General features: G+C 38.6%; 1 protein-coding gene across 7 annotated transcripts in view; it reads left to right on the top strand.

The window, feature by feature from the left end:
- Positions 1-17,875, top strand: part of LOC134226876 (multiple epidermal growth factor-like domains protein 10) — a 447,567-nt gene that overhangs the window by 413,342 nt on the left and 16,350 nt on the right. For 3 of the 7 annotated variants that reach the window (XM_062707957.1, XM_062707948.1, XM_062707965.1), the window contains one exon: positions 3,990-4,186. In XM_062707957.1, the coding sequence (XP_062563941.1) occupies positions 3,990-4,186 (197 nt within the window). Of the gene's footprint in view, positions 1-3,989; positions 4,187-5,047; positions 5,153-17,875 lie in introns of all 7 variants that reach the window. The other 4 variants (XM_062708002.1, XM_062707993.1, XM_062707983.1 and 1 more) reach the window with 2 other exon arrangements.

Genomic DNA, 17,875 nt, shown 5'->3' with positions numbered 1-17,875 from the left:
AAATACACACATATATAAGGAAGGTGTCACATAACTTGTTTATTCTTCAATAACTGCCTCCATTACGGAGGTTGATCCACAGACCTTGACTCTATGGAGTTCATAGACTACCTGGCGTCAATGACAACATCAAGATCTACTTGAAATACAAATATATATCTAGAAGGGGTCGCACAACTTGTTTATTCTTCAATAATTGCCTCCATTACGGAGGTTGATCCACAGACCTTGACTCTATGGAGTTCGTAGACTACCTGGCATCAATGACAACATCAAGATCTACTTGAAATACAAATATATACCTAGAAGGGGTCGCACAACTTGTTTATTCTTCAATAACTACCTCCATTACGGAGGTTGATCCACAGACCTTGACTCTGTGGAGTTCGTAGACTACCTGGAGCCTACGACAACAACAAGAATTACTTGGAATACAAACATATACCAAGAAGGGGTTACACAACTTGTTTGTTCTCCAATTACTGTCTCCGTTACGGAGGTTGATCCACAGACCTTGACTCTATGGAGTTGGTAAACTTCCTGGAGCCCACGACAACAACAAGAACTACAAGGAATACAAAGAAGGGGTCACACAACTTGTTTATTCTTCAATAACTGCCTCCATTACGGAGGTTGATCCACAGACCTTGACTCTATGGAGTTCGTAGACTACCTGGCATGAATGACAACATCAAGATCTACTTAAAATACAAATATATACCTAGAAGGGGTCGCACAACTTGTTTATTCTTCAATAACTGCCTCCATTACGGAGGATGATCCACAGACCTTGACTCTATGGAGTTCGTAGACTACCTGGCATCAATGACAACATCAAGATCTACTTGAAATACAAATATATACCTAGAAGGGTCGCACAACTTGTTTATTCTTCAATAACTGCCTCCATTACGGAGGTTGATCCACAGACCTTGACTCTGTGGAGTTCGTAGACTACCTGGAGCCTACGACAACAACAAGAACTACTTGAAATACAAATATATTCCAAGAAGGGGTTACACAACTTGTTTGTTTTCCAATAGCTGTCTCCGTTACGGAGGTTGATCCACAGACCTTGACTCTATGGAGTTGGTAAACTTCCTGGAGCCCACGACAACAACAAGAACTACAAGGAATATAAACATATACCCAGAAGGGGTCACACAACTTGTTTATTCTTCAATAATTGCCTCCATTACGGAGAATGATCCACAGACCTTGACTCTATGGAGTTCGTAGACTACCTGGCATCAATGGCAACATCAAGATCTACTTGAAATACAAATATATACCTAGAAGGGGTCGCACAACTTGTTTATTCTTCAATAACTGCCTCCATTACGGAGGTTGATCCGCGGACCTTGACTCTGTGGAGTTCGTAGACTACCTGGAGCCTACGACAACAACAAGAACTACTTGGAATACAAACAAATACCAAGAAGGGGTTACACAACTTGTTTGTTCTCCAATAACTGTCTCCGTTACGGAGGTTGATCCACAGACCTTGACTCTATAAAGTTGGTAAACTTCCTGGAACCCACGACAACAACAACAAGAATTACAAGGAATACAAACATATACCCAGAAGGGGTCACACAACTTGTTTATTCTTCAATAACTGCCTCCATTACGGAGGTTGATCCACAGACCTTGACTCTGTGGAGTTCGTAGACTACCTGGAGCCTACGACAACAACAAGAACTACTTGAAATACAAATATATTCCAAGAGGGGGTTACACAACTTGTTTGTTCTCCAATAGCTGTCTCCGTTACGGAGGTTCATCCACAGACCTTGACTCTATGGAGTTGGTAAACTTCCTGGAGCTCACGACAACAACAAGAACTACAAGGAATACAAACATATACCCAGAAGGGGTCACACAACTTGTTTATTCTTCAATAACTGCCTCCATTACGGAGGTTTATCCACAGACCTTGACTCTATGGAGTTCGTAGACTACCTGGCATCAATGACAACATCAAGATCTACTTGAAATACAAATATATACCTAGAAGGGGTCGCACAACTTGTTTATTCTTCAATAACTGCCTCAATTACGGAGGTTGATCCACAGACCTTGACTCTGTGGAATTCGTAGACTACCTGGAGCCTACGACAACAACAAGAACTACTTGGAATACAAACATATACCAAGAAGGGGTTACACAACTTGTTTATTCTCCAATAAATTTCTCCGTTACGGAGGTTGATCCACAGACCTTGACTCTATAAAGGTGGTAAACTTCCTGGAACCCACGACAACAACAAGAACTACAAGGAATACAAACATATACCCAGAAGGGGTCAAACAACTTGTTTATTCTTCAATAACTGCCTCCATTACGGAGGTTGATCCACAGAACTTGACTCTGTGGAGTTTGTAGACTTCCTGGAGCCCACGACAACAACAAGAACTACTTGGAATACAAATATGTACCAAGAAGGGGTCACACAACTTGTTTATTCTTCAATAACTGTCTCCATTACGAAGGTTGATCAACAGATCTTGACTGTGTGGAGTTCGTAGATCATGACAACCGCTAATACCACTTCGCATGCAAGCCTATATTCTATTTCTAGAACATCCGTAGTACTTAGATCATCTAAAAACAACCTCCGAAACTAATCCAAATTTGCCTCATATAAATGCTTGAAACTTTTTTTACGCTCCTATAGGGCGTAAAAAGAGGGAGCGTTATTTCGAATTTAGAGCGTAAAAAGAGGGAGCGTTATTTGGAATTTTGAGCGTAAAAAGAGGGAGCGTAAAAGGAGGGAGCGTAAAAGGAGGGAGCGTAAAAAGAGGTTTTACAGTATCAACTTCATTAGAAGCTTTGAAGAATTTGGAATATAATTTGACGAAAATGTGTTTTTCCCGGTATACGCCCTGAATTCCCGGTTTATCCCGCTTTATTCCCGGTGACTTCAATTTCCCGTCTTTTTTCCGGTTCGGTGGCCACCCTGGACTGTAGTTTTCCGTGACCAGTATACCATAATCAGGATCTGACTGGTATTAATCCTGATGTGCCGGTTTGCACTTGTGTTGGACTTGTGCGCTTTGAGCGGCACACGGTCGCTTCCCAGTCAACATGTCATGGTCAACATCGTACATGGTGCAATACAAGATGCTAAATTGGAGAAGATATACATACAAGTAGAGCCCTCCTTAGCCGTGCGGTAAGATGCGCGGCTACAAAGCAAGACCATGCTGAGGGTGGCTGGGTTCGATTCCCGGTGCCGGTCTAGGCAATTTTCGGATTTGAAATTGTCTCGACTTCCCTGGGCATAAAAGTATCATCGTGCTAGCCTCATGATATACGAATGCAAAAATGGTAGCTTGGCTTAGAAACTTCGCAGTTGATAACTGCGAAAGTGCTTAATGAACACTCAGCTGCGAGGCGGCTCTGTCCCAGTGTGGGGATGCAATGCCAATAAGAAGAAAAAGAAGATACATACATGAGGTTACCATATACAATATACATTAGTGCTGTCCAATGAGCAGCTCGAAGTAGCTCGAAGTTGTTCCCGTCCTGCTCGTTCTTTTTTGTCAACAAATGAGCATGAGCAGGACAGGGAGAAACTTCGAGCTACTTCGAGCTCTCATTGGACAGCACTAATATAATCTTTGCGCTTGTTATCAAGATTGGTATCCCGATACCTATCCATGTTATTGAGTGTTCCAACTACGCTTCTGAATACTGCAATTAGGCGAATCTACCATCGTGTGGATCAGGGCAACAGAAAGGCGTGTCAACATAGTAAATCTTTTCCGGACACATCCGGTCGGTCCATCTTAACAATTTCACCATTCATTCAGTTTGTAAATGTTCACTTGTTGCCATATGCCACATTTCACAACTAGTCGTAAGTCGCGGCGTCAGCCATCCTGACCCCCAAAACAGATATCATATCTAATCACCCAGTTGATGAACTTATCTCTGTTATACGATATTTCACGCGTATTTTATTTTCCTCTCCCTTTCCCAACAGGGCCCGCTGGCGTGACAACCGGACCATCTTCAACACCCCGAACCCCCGGCTGATGAACGTGTCGCTGCTGCGGGACAACAAACTGCTTCACGGCCAGGAACGCCGCGGCTCACGCATGTCGGTGCGGCTTCCGTCGCGGCAACCCAGCATGGCATCGCTACGTCCGCACTCGCCCAATGCGTCGCTAGGTAAGCTAGGTCTGTATGCGGGAAACCGATGTCTACTTTATCTACGTACTTGTAAATTGGTGTGTTGTCTTCTACTGAGTGGAAGAATGTTATTTAGTGTGATGTATTGTTCGTCGTTGTTGGAGCATTTTAGTTATGGTTCTTGAATTTTCGTTCAACTCTTAGTACTACCCTTTTATAATAAGACAACCGATCGAATTTGAGGAAGTTAGAAACAAAGGGGTGTCAGTTACTTTTTGTGTAGTCTGAGTTGAGTATATCGAACAATGTATTGGTTTGTTGATATAGTTCGTACGCTACTATAATAATTGTAAAAAATCACGCAAAATGAATGATTTTTTGAACATCTATACAATTTGTTTGTAACATTTTTTTTTTAAACATTGCCGCCCGTTTTTCTCAAAAATAAGTTTTTATCTCTTACTCCTTTGCTTATGACTCCCTCATTTGTATAATTTGCTATCCTTTAAGATTTTTAGAGGTAATCATTTTATTTTTCAAAATAATTATAATTTATTGATTGCAATGCCAAATCAAGACCTGTAGTGTGATGTGCCCTTCAAAACTGATAGTTCGGATTTAAGTTGAGTTTACAACTGATAATAAAAGATGATGGTACTCTCAAGGAGGAAGGTGGGGGACTTGACCCTCTGTTTTACCGAGAAAAAAAGTAGTTTTGTTCTAACGTGTTTTTGAGTATAGATTCTCTAGACAAATGATCATTATGTGTAGTGCTTCATTTCTTATAGCGACACTCGTACGCATTCTACGATTTGTGTATTTGGACCCCCTTGGAGATCATTTTAGTGGCATTGAAATAAAATAATAATTTCTCCCAACATTGACCAAATGTAATCATTTTTTTCACAGCACAAAACCATGAATATACAAAACTCGCTGTATGTACCCGGCCTTGCCCGGAATTGCCAGAATTGATTACGTAGTTGCCGCTACAATTGGAAAATTATTAAACCGGTAGGTCAGCGTGGTTATTGTGTTATTAATATTTTATCACATGATAATAAGGGCACAACATATAGATTAAAGATCATCCAGTGTTTAAAAGGAAGGTTTTACTTTTGGTTGCATGAATTCTGCCAAATAAATTCTTCCCTCTAGCGATTCAGAAGTTATATTCAATTGTTGTTTTTCTCAAGAATACTTCTTCCCCCACATCATCCCACCTTTCTCAATGGCTCTCTCACTCCATCCATAAAAGCCTCCTTAAAATAGTACTCCAAATCTGATTTAAATCGAGACATGAGCTCATAAGTTATACTGAGTTCTTGTTCGTTTTCTAAAAAAAAATACTTTTATCCCTTCTTATAGTAATCCTGCCATTCAGGTATAATATTCTTCTTTCAATAAAAAATGTGTATTTCAAAGTTCCAGAGGAAATTCTTTGGATTTTTTTTTTTTAACTCAGCGGGAAAATATTTTAAAATTCTACGGGAAATTTCTCTAAATTTCTGAAGGAGATTCTACTGAATTACCATGCGAATTTTAACGGGAATTTCTTTTCAATTTTCAAGGGAAATTAGCACGTAAAGCTTTAAGCACAAATTACGTAACGCTTGAGGGGAAGGGAGGGGGTCAGGCAACAGTTACTTGTTGTGACACAGAGGGAGGGGGAGTTTGTAAATCGTTACATAATAAAACAACCAAATTAAAAAAAAAAACAAAATTGTAAACTTTTTTTTTCTTCTTTATTAAAGAGAAATTGTAAACATAATTTGCATAATTGCGTTACGTAATTTGTGCACAATTGAGTAAATTAATCTGAAACCCAATATTTGAATTCACACGAGAAATTCGTAGACTCCGCTCGACTTCATCGCTGTTGCGGACCACACCTATCCGTCTCAGTTCAATTTGGTTTCCCTTCGATCAATAATTGCGGGGCAGCTTCAGGTCGGTACTAACTACGATTTACCCGACGGTGCTGATGTTGGAACAATTTACTCCTAGGGCTAATTTCTATCAGATAGTCCTTCACCCATCGCTTTAAGATTTGGTCTACCAGAATTTGGTATTTCAGGCAGTTCTGCAGGAGTGCTCTACCGCCATCGTCGAGTTCGAATAACGGCGTAGATCCGTTGGACCAGCGGTTCTCAACCTGGGGTACATGTTCCCCAGGGGGTATCTTTGCTGTTCTCTGTTGTATTCACTGGCGGAGTTAAGCTGGGGCACGGGGCACGTGATCCACCAAATCGAATATTGCTTATATGCGCCAAAATTGTCCTGGAAAAACAACTGATTTTCTTAGAATTTTCATTATTCTAGGAGAAACTTCCGAAAAAAAAGTTTAAAGATATTTTCGAGAGAATTTCAAAATAAATTCTAGGAATTTCTTTGTAAAATCCAATCGGTATTTCTCGTGATATTCCATTGAAAATTCCTCCGTAAATTCCTGTAAGAAATCCTTTGCCAAATCTATCCGATTTTTTTTCAGGCTTCACATCCTTCAGAATTGTTTTTCACTCCAGGAATATTTTAGAAAATTTCTCCATTAAATCCTTTTAAGTTTCCTCCAAGGACTCCTTCGGAAAAATCCTATGGAAAGGCCTTCGTTAATTTATCCCGAAATTCCTTCGGAACTTCCTTTCTTTCAGTAAAATCATACAAAGTTTATGCAGGAATTATTCCGGAAATTTTGTTGATTTTATTTTTTTAACTTAAAACGGCTACGCAGTCTTTAAGGATTAAAACAAGATTTATATTTGTCCAACGTTTCGACACGGGGTTGGTGTCTTCATCAGGGGAAACATATTATGTTTGTTCCTTGTCTAATGTTTAGTCTTACAATAAATGTCTGTTTTGAGGCGGTTTGATAAAGAAAATCAATGTTAAAATTAAGTGTTTCCAAAATAATGTACCATAAATATCCAAACCAGACAGGTATTGTAAGACTAAACATTAAACGAGGAACAAACATAATATTTTTCCCCTGATGATGAAACGTGGGACAAATATAAATCTTGTTTTAATCCTTAAAGACTGCGTAGCCGTTTTAAGTTAAAATAACAATAAACAGTCGATCATTCGAAAGTTGATTTTATTTTTTCATGAAATTTATTAATGAACAAAATAAGCAATCATAAAGAAATTTCTAAGGGGTTCTAACGGAAATATTAAAGGTATTTCCAAATTAATTTTTCGAGAAACTCTTGAAGTAATTTCTAATCGATTCGTAATAGAATTTATTAATGAATTTCTGAAGATATTCCCGAGAGAGTTTCTTAATAAATATCTGAAGGCATTTAGGAGTTTCTAATTAAATTTAGAAGGAATGTCCGAAGATACATGAAATTTTGCAAGAATTCTTGGATAAAATTCTGAATTGAAATTTCAAAGGAATTCCAAGATTTTTTTCTTTGAGTTTCGGAAGGGATTTCTTGAGGAATTACTGGATGAATTTGTTTGACAAAAACCTGAAATAGTTGCTGATGCAATACCTTAAAAACAATCGAAAGGGTTCCTAATGCAATTTAAGAAGGAATTCCTAAAGCAATTTTCAAAGGAATTCATAAAGAAATTCATAAAAGGAATTCTTCTGAAAGATTTCCGTTGGAATTCCAAACAAATTTCCAATGGAAATTCCTAACAGAATTTGTAATTGAATTCTCGAAGGAAGCCCTAGAAGAATTTCCGAAGCAATTTCTCAAGGAATTGTTGAGAATATTTCGAAAGGTATTTCCGAAGACAAATTGAATTCCGAAAATAAATAGGAGATTCCTGTGAAATCCGCATTGTGCTCCTACTGTCGCCCAGCACACACAACCTGTTTGCTTGGCAGTTCAAACACGAAAGAGGATGATTCTTTGTCGCTGAAAGCGATGCCTGCTACGATGCGCATAAATCAGGAACGTAATGAAGGGTGCTTAAATATTATGCGTTGCGTAAATATGAGGTTATAAAGCACCCTCACATCCCCCTACTTCGCAGGAAAAGGTTCATTCAGTTGAAAACGAATTAAAACCAAATATCGGAATCAATATATTAATTATATATCTGTATCTATAGATACAGAAAACCGAGCTCATTTACCGGATAGAACCAGTGAGCAAACTTGCTCCCGGAAAACTCCCCCGCATAAATTAAAAAAACAGTAGCCTTGGGTAGCTCGGTTTTCTCCAAATGTGAGAAACCGGCACCAGTGGTTCCGTTACATTTACCGGATCGAACCAGTGAGCAAACTTGCTCCCGGAAAACTTCCCCGTGCAAATAAAAAAACAATAGCGCTGGGTCGCTCGGTTTCTCCAACTGTGAGAAACCAGCACCAGTGGCTCCGTACTCTTTTGCCGGCTCGAACCAGTGAGAAAACTTGCTCCCGAAAAACTTCCCCGTGCAAATCAAAAAACAGTAGCCCTGGATCGCTCGGTTTTTCTCTAACTGTGAGAAACCAGCACCAGTGGCTCCGTACGCTTTTGCCGGCTCGAACCAGTGAAAAAACTTGCTCCCGGAAAACTTCCCCGTGCAAATAAAAAAACAATAGACGAATCCAAGTAAAAATAAGAAGAAGACACACGACGGTGTTAACTTTGACAGATCCTACAGCTCAGCATAGGGAGATCATTTTAAAATGCTTATAATAAATTCTAGACAAAATGTAATTAAAATCTGATTGATGTATGATACGGAAAAAGTTCCGTACTGTGTGATAGATACATTTTTGGAAAATATTCAAAAAAAATTGAGATAAGCTTTGAGATATGTAATTCAGAACGTTTTCCGTACCGCACATCAATCAGATTTTAATTACGTTTTGTCTAGAATTTATTATAAGCATTTTAAAATGATCTCCCTATGCTGAGCTGTAGGATCTGTCAAAGTTAACACCGTCGTGTGTCTTCTTCTTATTTTTACTTGGATTCGTCTATAGCCCTGCGTCGCTCGGTTTTCTCCGACTGTAAGAAACCAGCCACAGTGGCTCCATATCATTACGCATCAGTTTTTTTTTTTTAATGTAAACGTACCTTTAGTTTTTCTTTGCCAAGTAACTAATTTAACTGCAACTTTACTTGTGTGTGATGGGCGACAGTAACAGCAATATTAATTGAAATGGAATGAGAAAAAATGCCATCTAGAAAAGGTGGCTCCTGGCAGGATCACCATTTGTGAAATCCGCATTGTGCTCCTACTGTCGCCCAGCACACACAACCTGTTTGCTTGGCAGTTCAAACACGAAAGAGGATGATTCTTTGTCGCTGAAAGCGATGCCTGCTATGGTGCGCATAAATCAAGAACGTAATGAAGGGTGCTTAAATACTATGCGTTACGTAAATATGATGGGGTTATAAAGCACCCTCACAATTCCATTTGATTTTCCTTATAATATTTCTTCGAAAATTGTAAGATTGGAATTATAAGGAAATTTCGAAAGCCATTTCAGAAAATACTTCAGAAATCCTCATTTCGCTTAGAAATTTTTTTGAGAGTTCCTTCGAGAAATATTTAGAAATTTCTTACGAAATTATTTCAGAAAATCCTTTTAAATTTCCGTTGGAAACTCTTTCGCAAATTCAATTAGGATTTCCTATTTCATTCTTCAATATCACTACTTCAACAAAAATTACAGAATAGTTCCTGCAAGAATTTTTAATTTTGAATATTAAATTGTTTTACTACAGGAATTTATGAGGCCCTTTGGGATGTTTTACGAAAGAATCCCTGGAGGAGTATTCAAATAAGCTTCTGGGGAGATTTTATAAATTATCCCTGGAGGAGTTCTCGAAAGAATATCTGGAGGAATTTTAGATAGTGTAATTTGAAAAAAAATTTTAAGCAGGAATTTCCAAATGAATTCTCAAGAGAATTTCCAAAGAACAACCTGAATAGGTTTTCGAAAAAAAATTCTTAACTAATTTCTGAAGTAATTTTTGAATAAATTTTCTGAATAATTATTAAAGGAACCAACGAAAAAATTTCAAATAGAATTTTCAAGCAAATATCTATTGAAATTTTCATATAGGATTTTTTTCGAAAATATTGTCTTAAAATTGTTTTTTGAAACTGAATTTTCTTTAAGTAATTTCTTCAAAAAGAATTCAGAAATTCAGATTTGTTTCCAGATGCTCCATTCCATCGGCTCCCGTAGGCGTAATTCCGCCGGAATTCGTTTTAGGAATTTCCGAACGAATTTCTTAAGGAATTTTCGAAGGAACTCTTAAATTACTCTTTACATTCCTCCAAGAGTTCCTTCGAAGTTTCCTCCAGGGATTCTTTCGGCAAATTCTTAGGAAATGAATTAGGAGATAGACCTAGATTTTTTTTTAAGTCCATCAAGAAATTTCTTCAAAAATTCCTAGAGGAAAACCTTGAAAAAAATCCTTTCTGAATACTTGCGTCTTGAGAACCTTTTTCGAAATATCCTTAACGAATTATTTAAAGAATTTCCTGGTCGGAATACCTACGGGAAATGCTTCGGCAATACCTACGGAACTTATATCAGGGAACCTACCGAAAGTCCCTTAGGATAATTCATTTAAAAATTTCTTTTAGAAATAGAAATTCCCACGGAAATTGATTTAGGAATTCCTTCGAACTTTTTAAGAAGTGCCTTCAGCAGTTACATCAGCAATTTTTCAAAGAATTTCCTCCAGTAATCCCTCAACATATCTCTTTGGAATTTCTTTAGAACATCATCCAGGAATTCTTTCAAAATTTTTTAGGAGTTCCTTCAAACGTTCCCCCGGAAATTAAATTAATCTCAAACCTTCGGATATTCCTTCGAAAAAATTTCAGAAATCACTTCAAGAATTCATTCAGAAACTCTTTTAAAAATCATTAGAAAATTACTATGAGAGTTCTTTCAGAAATTTCATCTGGAAATTTCTTTGAACTTTTCGTTAGACACTCTTCCGACAAATCCTCTAGTATTTGCTATTGCATTCTTTAATACATTTCCTAAATAATACTTCCAACTTTATTTTCGGAATAATTTCTGCATGAATGCTGAAAGAAATTCCGTGTGACTTTACTAAAAGGGGGGAACTAGGGAACTAGTTTTTTTGTGGACGCAGTAGCGCCCGTGGCAAGTGTTTTTTCAAAGATTTTTTCAGGAATCAAAATTTTCAACGTTGTTGTCTGTGATTTTTTTCATCAAATGCTGTGTCTGGTTGTCTAAGGTTGTCACTAATTTTGTTTTCAGCATCTGATTCAGAATTGAAGTGTCAAATATTTAATTTTTTATGAGAATTTCCCCGCGTGCTGCGTTTGGTTGGCTAGTCACCGAACAGAGAAACAGGGCTATTATATTTATGATAAAATTTCTGAAGCATTTCTCCCAAAGCAAGTTTCGACAGTATTCCCAAAACAATTTGTGTAGATATTCCTGAAAGAATATTCGAAGGATTTTACTTAGGTATTTCCGAAGAAATTTTCAAAGGAATATTAAAGGAATGTCTAAAAGAATTTCTGAAGAAATGCCTAAAAGATTTCGTAAAGGATTTTCCGCACAAATTTTCGAAATTTTCGTTTTTCGAAATCGAATCAACTTGAGATCAATTAACTTTTAAATGATAATAGCTAAGTCGAAGTACCTAAATGTTCGTACGTAAATTCTACGTAAGTTAATAAAAAACTAGGGGGTAAAAATGGTTCAGTGTCAACGCTAGTACCTAGTCGTCATCTATCGACACGTGAGATAAGGGCCGCGGTATCACAGTTTTCTGTGTCAGAAGATTCCGGCAGATTTAGTTGATAACAGTCTTGTGGCTGTGGTGATGTGTTTTTTTTTGCGGAATGCACATGCACATGCACCTGCTCCAAAGCCTGCTCAGTACTTCTCAATGCTCTGCTAACCAGCTCCTAAATGTTTTGATCCGAAGCTGGACTCCTGCTGACCACACTGCACGCTACCGAACGTTGCAACATCCGTCTCGATGAATTCCGCCCGGTGCTACTTACGACTCACGCGACCAATCCATTATCCCATAGTGCCACACAACTTTATGCGAAATCCACGAGAAAATTTTGCGTGAAAATTTGGAAGCATTTTCCGTTAAAATTCGGAAGAACTCTAGACCAACATTTGAAAAGGGCGTAACAGCCAAAATGTATTCCTTCTGATTCTTCGTCCACATATATGGCTATTGTTGAGTTACTCAAGTGCACATTCCGGAAGATATTCCCTTGGGAATTCCTGTGAATTTTAAATAGAAATTAAAAAAATACTACCCGTGCAAATTTCTATAAACTTGTTGCGCAAAATTTAAATAATCCCTTATAGAAATTCCGAATAATATTCCGTGGAAATTTCGAAGGATCTCCCAAAAGTTGTTTGGCCGAACAAAGTATAAGGCGAGGTATAAGGCTGAAAGTCATTTGGCCGAAATGATTATACGGCCAAAAATATCGTTCGGCAAAATATGCCATTTTACCGAATAGGTCATTCGGCCGAAATGCTCGTTTAGCAGATTATGCCCTTTGGCCGAAATGATTATTAGGCCGAAAGTGGTGTTCGGACGAACTGGTCGTTTTGTCGAAAAGCTCTTCTGGTAGAAAGAGACGTTTGGCCGAAAAAAATCATTTGGCTCTATATACACTTAAATCGACAACTTCATCTCGGTAATACTTTTTACCGATTTTACCCGGTAAACATTGATTTGAAACGAAAGGTCAGTGAATTTAACAAAAAAATACTGAAATTTGTAATAAATTGTACCGAACAATCAGACATGCAAACAAATTTACAGGATAACGGTGAATTAGATTACCGAGCTGCTCAGTTCAACAAATTCTGATTCAAGTCCTCAGAAAAAATACCGAGACCTCGGTGAAAAAATATACGTTGCTGAGTTTACGGTAATACTTTTACCGAGTGCAGTTCGAACTCGACTCTCAAGCGTCATGGCTTGATGTGGCGCCATATTGAGTATTATTTTTCTTCGGAGTTCTGAACTATGTGGTAGTTTTTTACTCGACTATTTGCGCGGGATTAAAGTTTCAATTGAATAATATTGCAAATAAAAATGGTATTGAGGTAAATACAGAAGCGATCTGGAGCCCTCCTTAGTCGTGCGGTAAGACGCGCGGCTACAAAGCAAGACCATGCTGAGGGTGGCTGGGTTCGATTCCCGGTGCCGGTCTAAGTAATTTTCGGATTGGAAATTGTCTCGACTTTCCTGGGCATAAAAGTATCATCGTGCTAGCCTCATGATATACGAATGCAAAATGGTAACTTGGCTTAGAAACGTCGCAGTTAATAACTGTGGTAGTGCTTAATTGAACACTAAGCTGCGAGGTGGCTCTGTCCCAGTGTGGGGATGTAATGCCAATAAGAAGAAGAAGACTGAAGCGATCTATCTAATCTAAGCGATCTATATCTAAGCGATCTATATAAAAATAGAAAATAAACTACTTAAATTTCAGAAAGTTGACTCATCCGTCGGGTTTCCCGTTCGCGTACTAGACAGTGGAAACCTGTATTCGAAAGTATTCTCGTCCGAAGCTGCACGTCGCCAAGGATCGCAAATCAACTCCTTCATCTTGATCGTTAAGCACCGCAGTACGCGTTGGATATCTGAGGTAGCGTTACACCTCGGGAATCCAAAATTTCACCCCATTATAAATTCACAGGAACCAAAATCCAGCGGAAAAATTTTGCGAGATGTAAGGCTACCTTTGGGAACAATCTTCACCGATCGGTTGCGTTCGAAAACGCTTCGAAAAAATAGTATTTTTAAAGTAAACAAACATAATTCTATCAAAAATTTCTGTTTTTCAATTCATTACTTTGAATAGAATGTAACAAGATAAAATTTATTCGGTATTTTTTTATTACCGTAGTCCGTTCGATTTTTTGCAGATCACTCGGTATTGCTTTACCGAGTGCTCAGTAATAATTGACATTTCGATTTCACCAATAAGCACTCAGAACCGAGACCTCGGTAACAAGTTGACCTATTTTACCGATGTGGATACCGAGAGCTCAGCTGTTGAGAAACCGGTAATTTGGTAACCGAGCCCGGTAAATAAAATTAAGTGTGACTGCCGTCAACAGCAAGTCGAGCACATCTGTACATGGTCGACATTTTTGGCCATATGATCCGTTCAGAAAATGACATTTTCGACCGTATTTCGGTCAAGTGACATTTTCGGCCAAATGACCTATTTCGCCAGACGACAATTTCGACTTTCGGCCAAACGATGAAAAGAGCCCCTCTGACCGAGAATGTCATTTGGCAGAAATGGACAAACGGTCGAAAAATTCATTGGGCCGAACTAATTATTATGCCGAAAATGTCATTTGGCCGGAATGGATATTCGGCCGAAAATATCGTTCAGTCGAATGGATCCTTTAGCCAATAAAGTCGTTCGGCCGAATTGGTCATTTGACTGGAATTATCGTTTGGAAGAAAAGGTCATTTGGCCGAAAAGGTCTTCATTTTGACCATATTACCCGTTCAGAAAATGACATTTTCGGACGTATTCCCCATTCTCCCAAACGACCATTATAAAAAAGTACCTATTCGGCCAAACAGCCTGTTAGGACAAAATACTTTTTCGGCCGTATGTCCCTTTCGACCGCATGACACTTTCGGTCAAACCGTTTTCGACCTAATAAACACTTTGATCAACCATTTAATTCGACAAAATTGAATTCGTTCCAAACAAACAATTTTCCGTAAACATTAAAAAAAAACTCTTAGGAATTTTGAAGAACTTTTCTTTTCCAAAAAATTTCCTAAGGAAATTTAAGAAAATTTTAATCCGATGAATTTGCTGTGCAATATCCGAAAAGTTTTCTTGGGTAATTCTGAACACTTTCCCGTTGAACTCAAAAAAATCTAGCTGACTTTAATATTTTGAACAATTTCTTGTGGAAACACTTGAGAATTTCCCGTGGAAATTCCGAACAATTTCTTGTACATATTTGAAACGATTTCCCGTGGAAGTTCTGAAGAATTTTTCAAGGAAATTGCAAAGAATTTGGAACAACGTCTCAAAAATGATTTCAGAGATGATATGAAACGTGATGCAGTCAGTATTCCTGCAGATATTCTGAAGTCAAACTGGGCTCAGTACAAAACTAATAGTAATTCATGGTAGCCATACAAGCCCGAAGAGGCCAAACCTGTGATCAACGATTTTGATATGTCTAATCCGGATGTTTTAAGTTCTTCAAATCATTATGAAATTCAAATCAATTGATTTATCAAGATTTATCAAGGCTTGGTACAAACGCTGGAACTACGGAATGATTAGGAGAATTAACAACATCTAATTTAGACATAGCTATATCGTAGATCTCCCACATGATCTCTAAGGGCGTGTATGGCCACCATGGATTGCTAGCGGCCATGTTGGCTTGGCCTAAATCTCTTACTTTGCAATGGATTCGACCTGGAAGCTGGGATTTTAATAGGGCCGGGACTAGTTTTCCATCGCGATGTCAGCGGAAATGGAACTGGAGGTGTCCGGAATGGCCAGCCGTAACCTCCACGGAATACCCTAACACTACTTATTCAGCGATGAGCAAGAAAGGCCACGTAGCCACGAATAACTGAACAACATTATCTTGGTGCTCGTCACGGGTGCAGCGAGCGGAACAATGTCGCTTTGTTATGGATTGCTTGTGGATACAAGTAACTTGTTAAAGAAGTTAAACAGGGCTGTATGTAACCCCGTAGCTGGTGGTCGACTGCCATCGGTAGACATGTGAAAGCGTGAGATTGTAAATTGTGAGCTATGACCAGAGCTATGTTGAACACTCCATCCCAGATGTCATCTCAACATTGCGTAGACCTTTTTCTGAATTTCCTAGCGAGATTTCAGAATTTGAAAGGAAAATATTCCTGCAAATCTGCCGAAGCTTTTTCTCAATTTTCAAGGGAAATTCTTCAATTTTTGTATTGTAAAATTCTTCCGATTTATTCCGAATTTTCACGGAAATTCTTTGGGATTTCCACAAGTAAACAGTAGCAATTACAGTATTAATGATTTCCGAGTATGCGTATCGCGACTAACTATTTGAAAAAACATGGCAATATGAAAGTGTATCGAATATACTTGATGAGTAGAACTCGAAAATCGATGTCTGACGCCATTTTAAAATCCAACATGGCGGACCGAAATTCAAGATGGCGGCCATATGGAGCAATTATATGACCTAAAACCATGCGATATGGGTGTCTATCGATCGGAATTGATGAGTAGAACTCAAAAATCGATACTTGACATGAAACCATGCAATCTGGGTGTCTATCGATCGGGTTTGATGAGTTTGATTGATTAGATCGAAAATGGAAATGGTGGAAAAAAAAAATGGTGGGAAAAATTGAAATGATGGATCGAAATTCAAGATGGCGGCCATATGGATCAGCTATTTGACCTGAAATCATGTAATATGGGTGTCTATCGATCGGGTTTGATAAGTAGACCTGAAAAATCGATGTCGATGGCCATATGGACCAATTACTGGACCTGAAACCATGCAATATGGATGTCTATCGATCGGGCTTAAGGTCACTCCTGACGGAATCCAATTTTAAAAGTGCTCGCGTTTTCGGGGGCACACCACTCGATACGGAAGCAACGCACAACTGTCATTTTTATTATTTCACGCATGCTGCGACGCAGCAAAGCTAAATCAACAAAAATGACAGTTGTGCGCCGCCTCTGAATCGAGTGGTGTGCCCCCGAAAACGCGAGCACTTTTAAAATTGGATTCCGTCAGGAGTGACCTTAAAGAGTAGAACTCGAAAATCAATGTTTGTTGCCATTTTTAAATCCAAGATGGCAGTCCGAAATTCAAGATGGCGTCTATATGGACTAAATATCTGACCTAAAGCCACGGGGTCTGAGTTTTGTGACAAGAAGAGGGGGGTTTCGTCTCGTGTTACGTCCAGCTAGAAATTCTGAGATTGCATTTTAGCAACAATTTGGTTATCAAAAATATATTCTAAACTGTTAGTAAGGGATCAAACTCGCTTATATTTTTTTTAAATCTTCATTTGGAAGGCTCATTTGCCGTGAAGCGTTACGGAGCCGGAATCAGGTTTAACAATACATTTCTTGATTTTTATACATAGTGTTAGTTTTGGGGAACCGAAAGACTCGCGGTTTAGTCGAGGCTAGGGAATACAATAATACAGTAGGAAAGGAAAGGATTTTAAAGTACTTAAGTAATTACAATGCTGATGTTCACAAAGTTGATATTCCTTGCGATGTTTCACATCTGTAACGGGACAAACAAACTTTTTTCTCCGGGGAGATTTCGTTACCCAGCTTTAAAGCCCAAGCAGACAAATTGTCCAAAGTATCTTGCAATGGTCCTTGCAGATCAACCGCTGTTGGCCCCGAAACGGATACAACACAATCATCTGCAAGCTGTCTCAACAAGCAATTTGGCATGAGACATTCATCAATGTCTCTGACGTAAAAATTGTAAAGTAGGGGGCTCAAACATGAGCCCTGGGGGAGACCCATGTAGCTAATTCGTGAAGTTGCCGAGTCACCATGAGAAAAACTCATACGCTTCTCTGACAACAAATTGTACAGATAATTGTTCAAAATTGGTGAAAGTCCACACGAGTGGAGTTTGTCGGATAAGACATCAACGCAAACTGAATCAAAAGCCCCCTTAATGTCCAAAAACACTGAGGCCATTTGCTCTTTTTTAGCGAAAGTAAGCTGAATTTCTGACGAAAGCAACGCAAGACAGTCGTTCGTTCCCTTGCCCCTGCGGAAACCAAA

This window comes from Armigeres subalbatus, chromosome 1, assembly GCF_024139115.2.
Source record: "Armigeres subalbatus isolate Guangzhou_Male chromosome 1, GZ_Asu_2, whole genome shotgun sequence".
Lineage (NCBI taxonomy): Eukaryota > Metazoa > Arthropoda > Insecta > Diptera > Culicidae > Armigeres > Armigeres subalbatus.
This window is presented reverse-complemented; position numbering and strand designations above follow the sequence as displayed.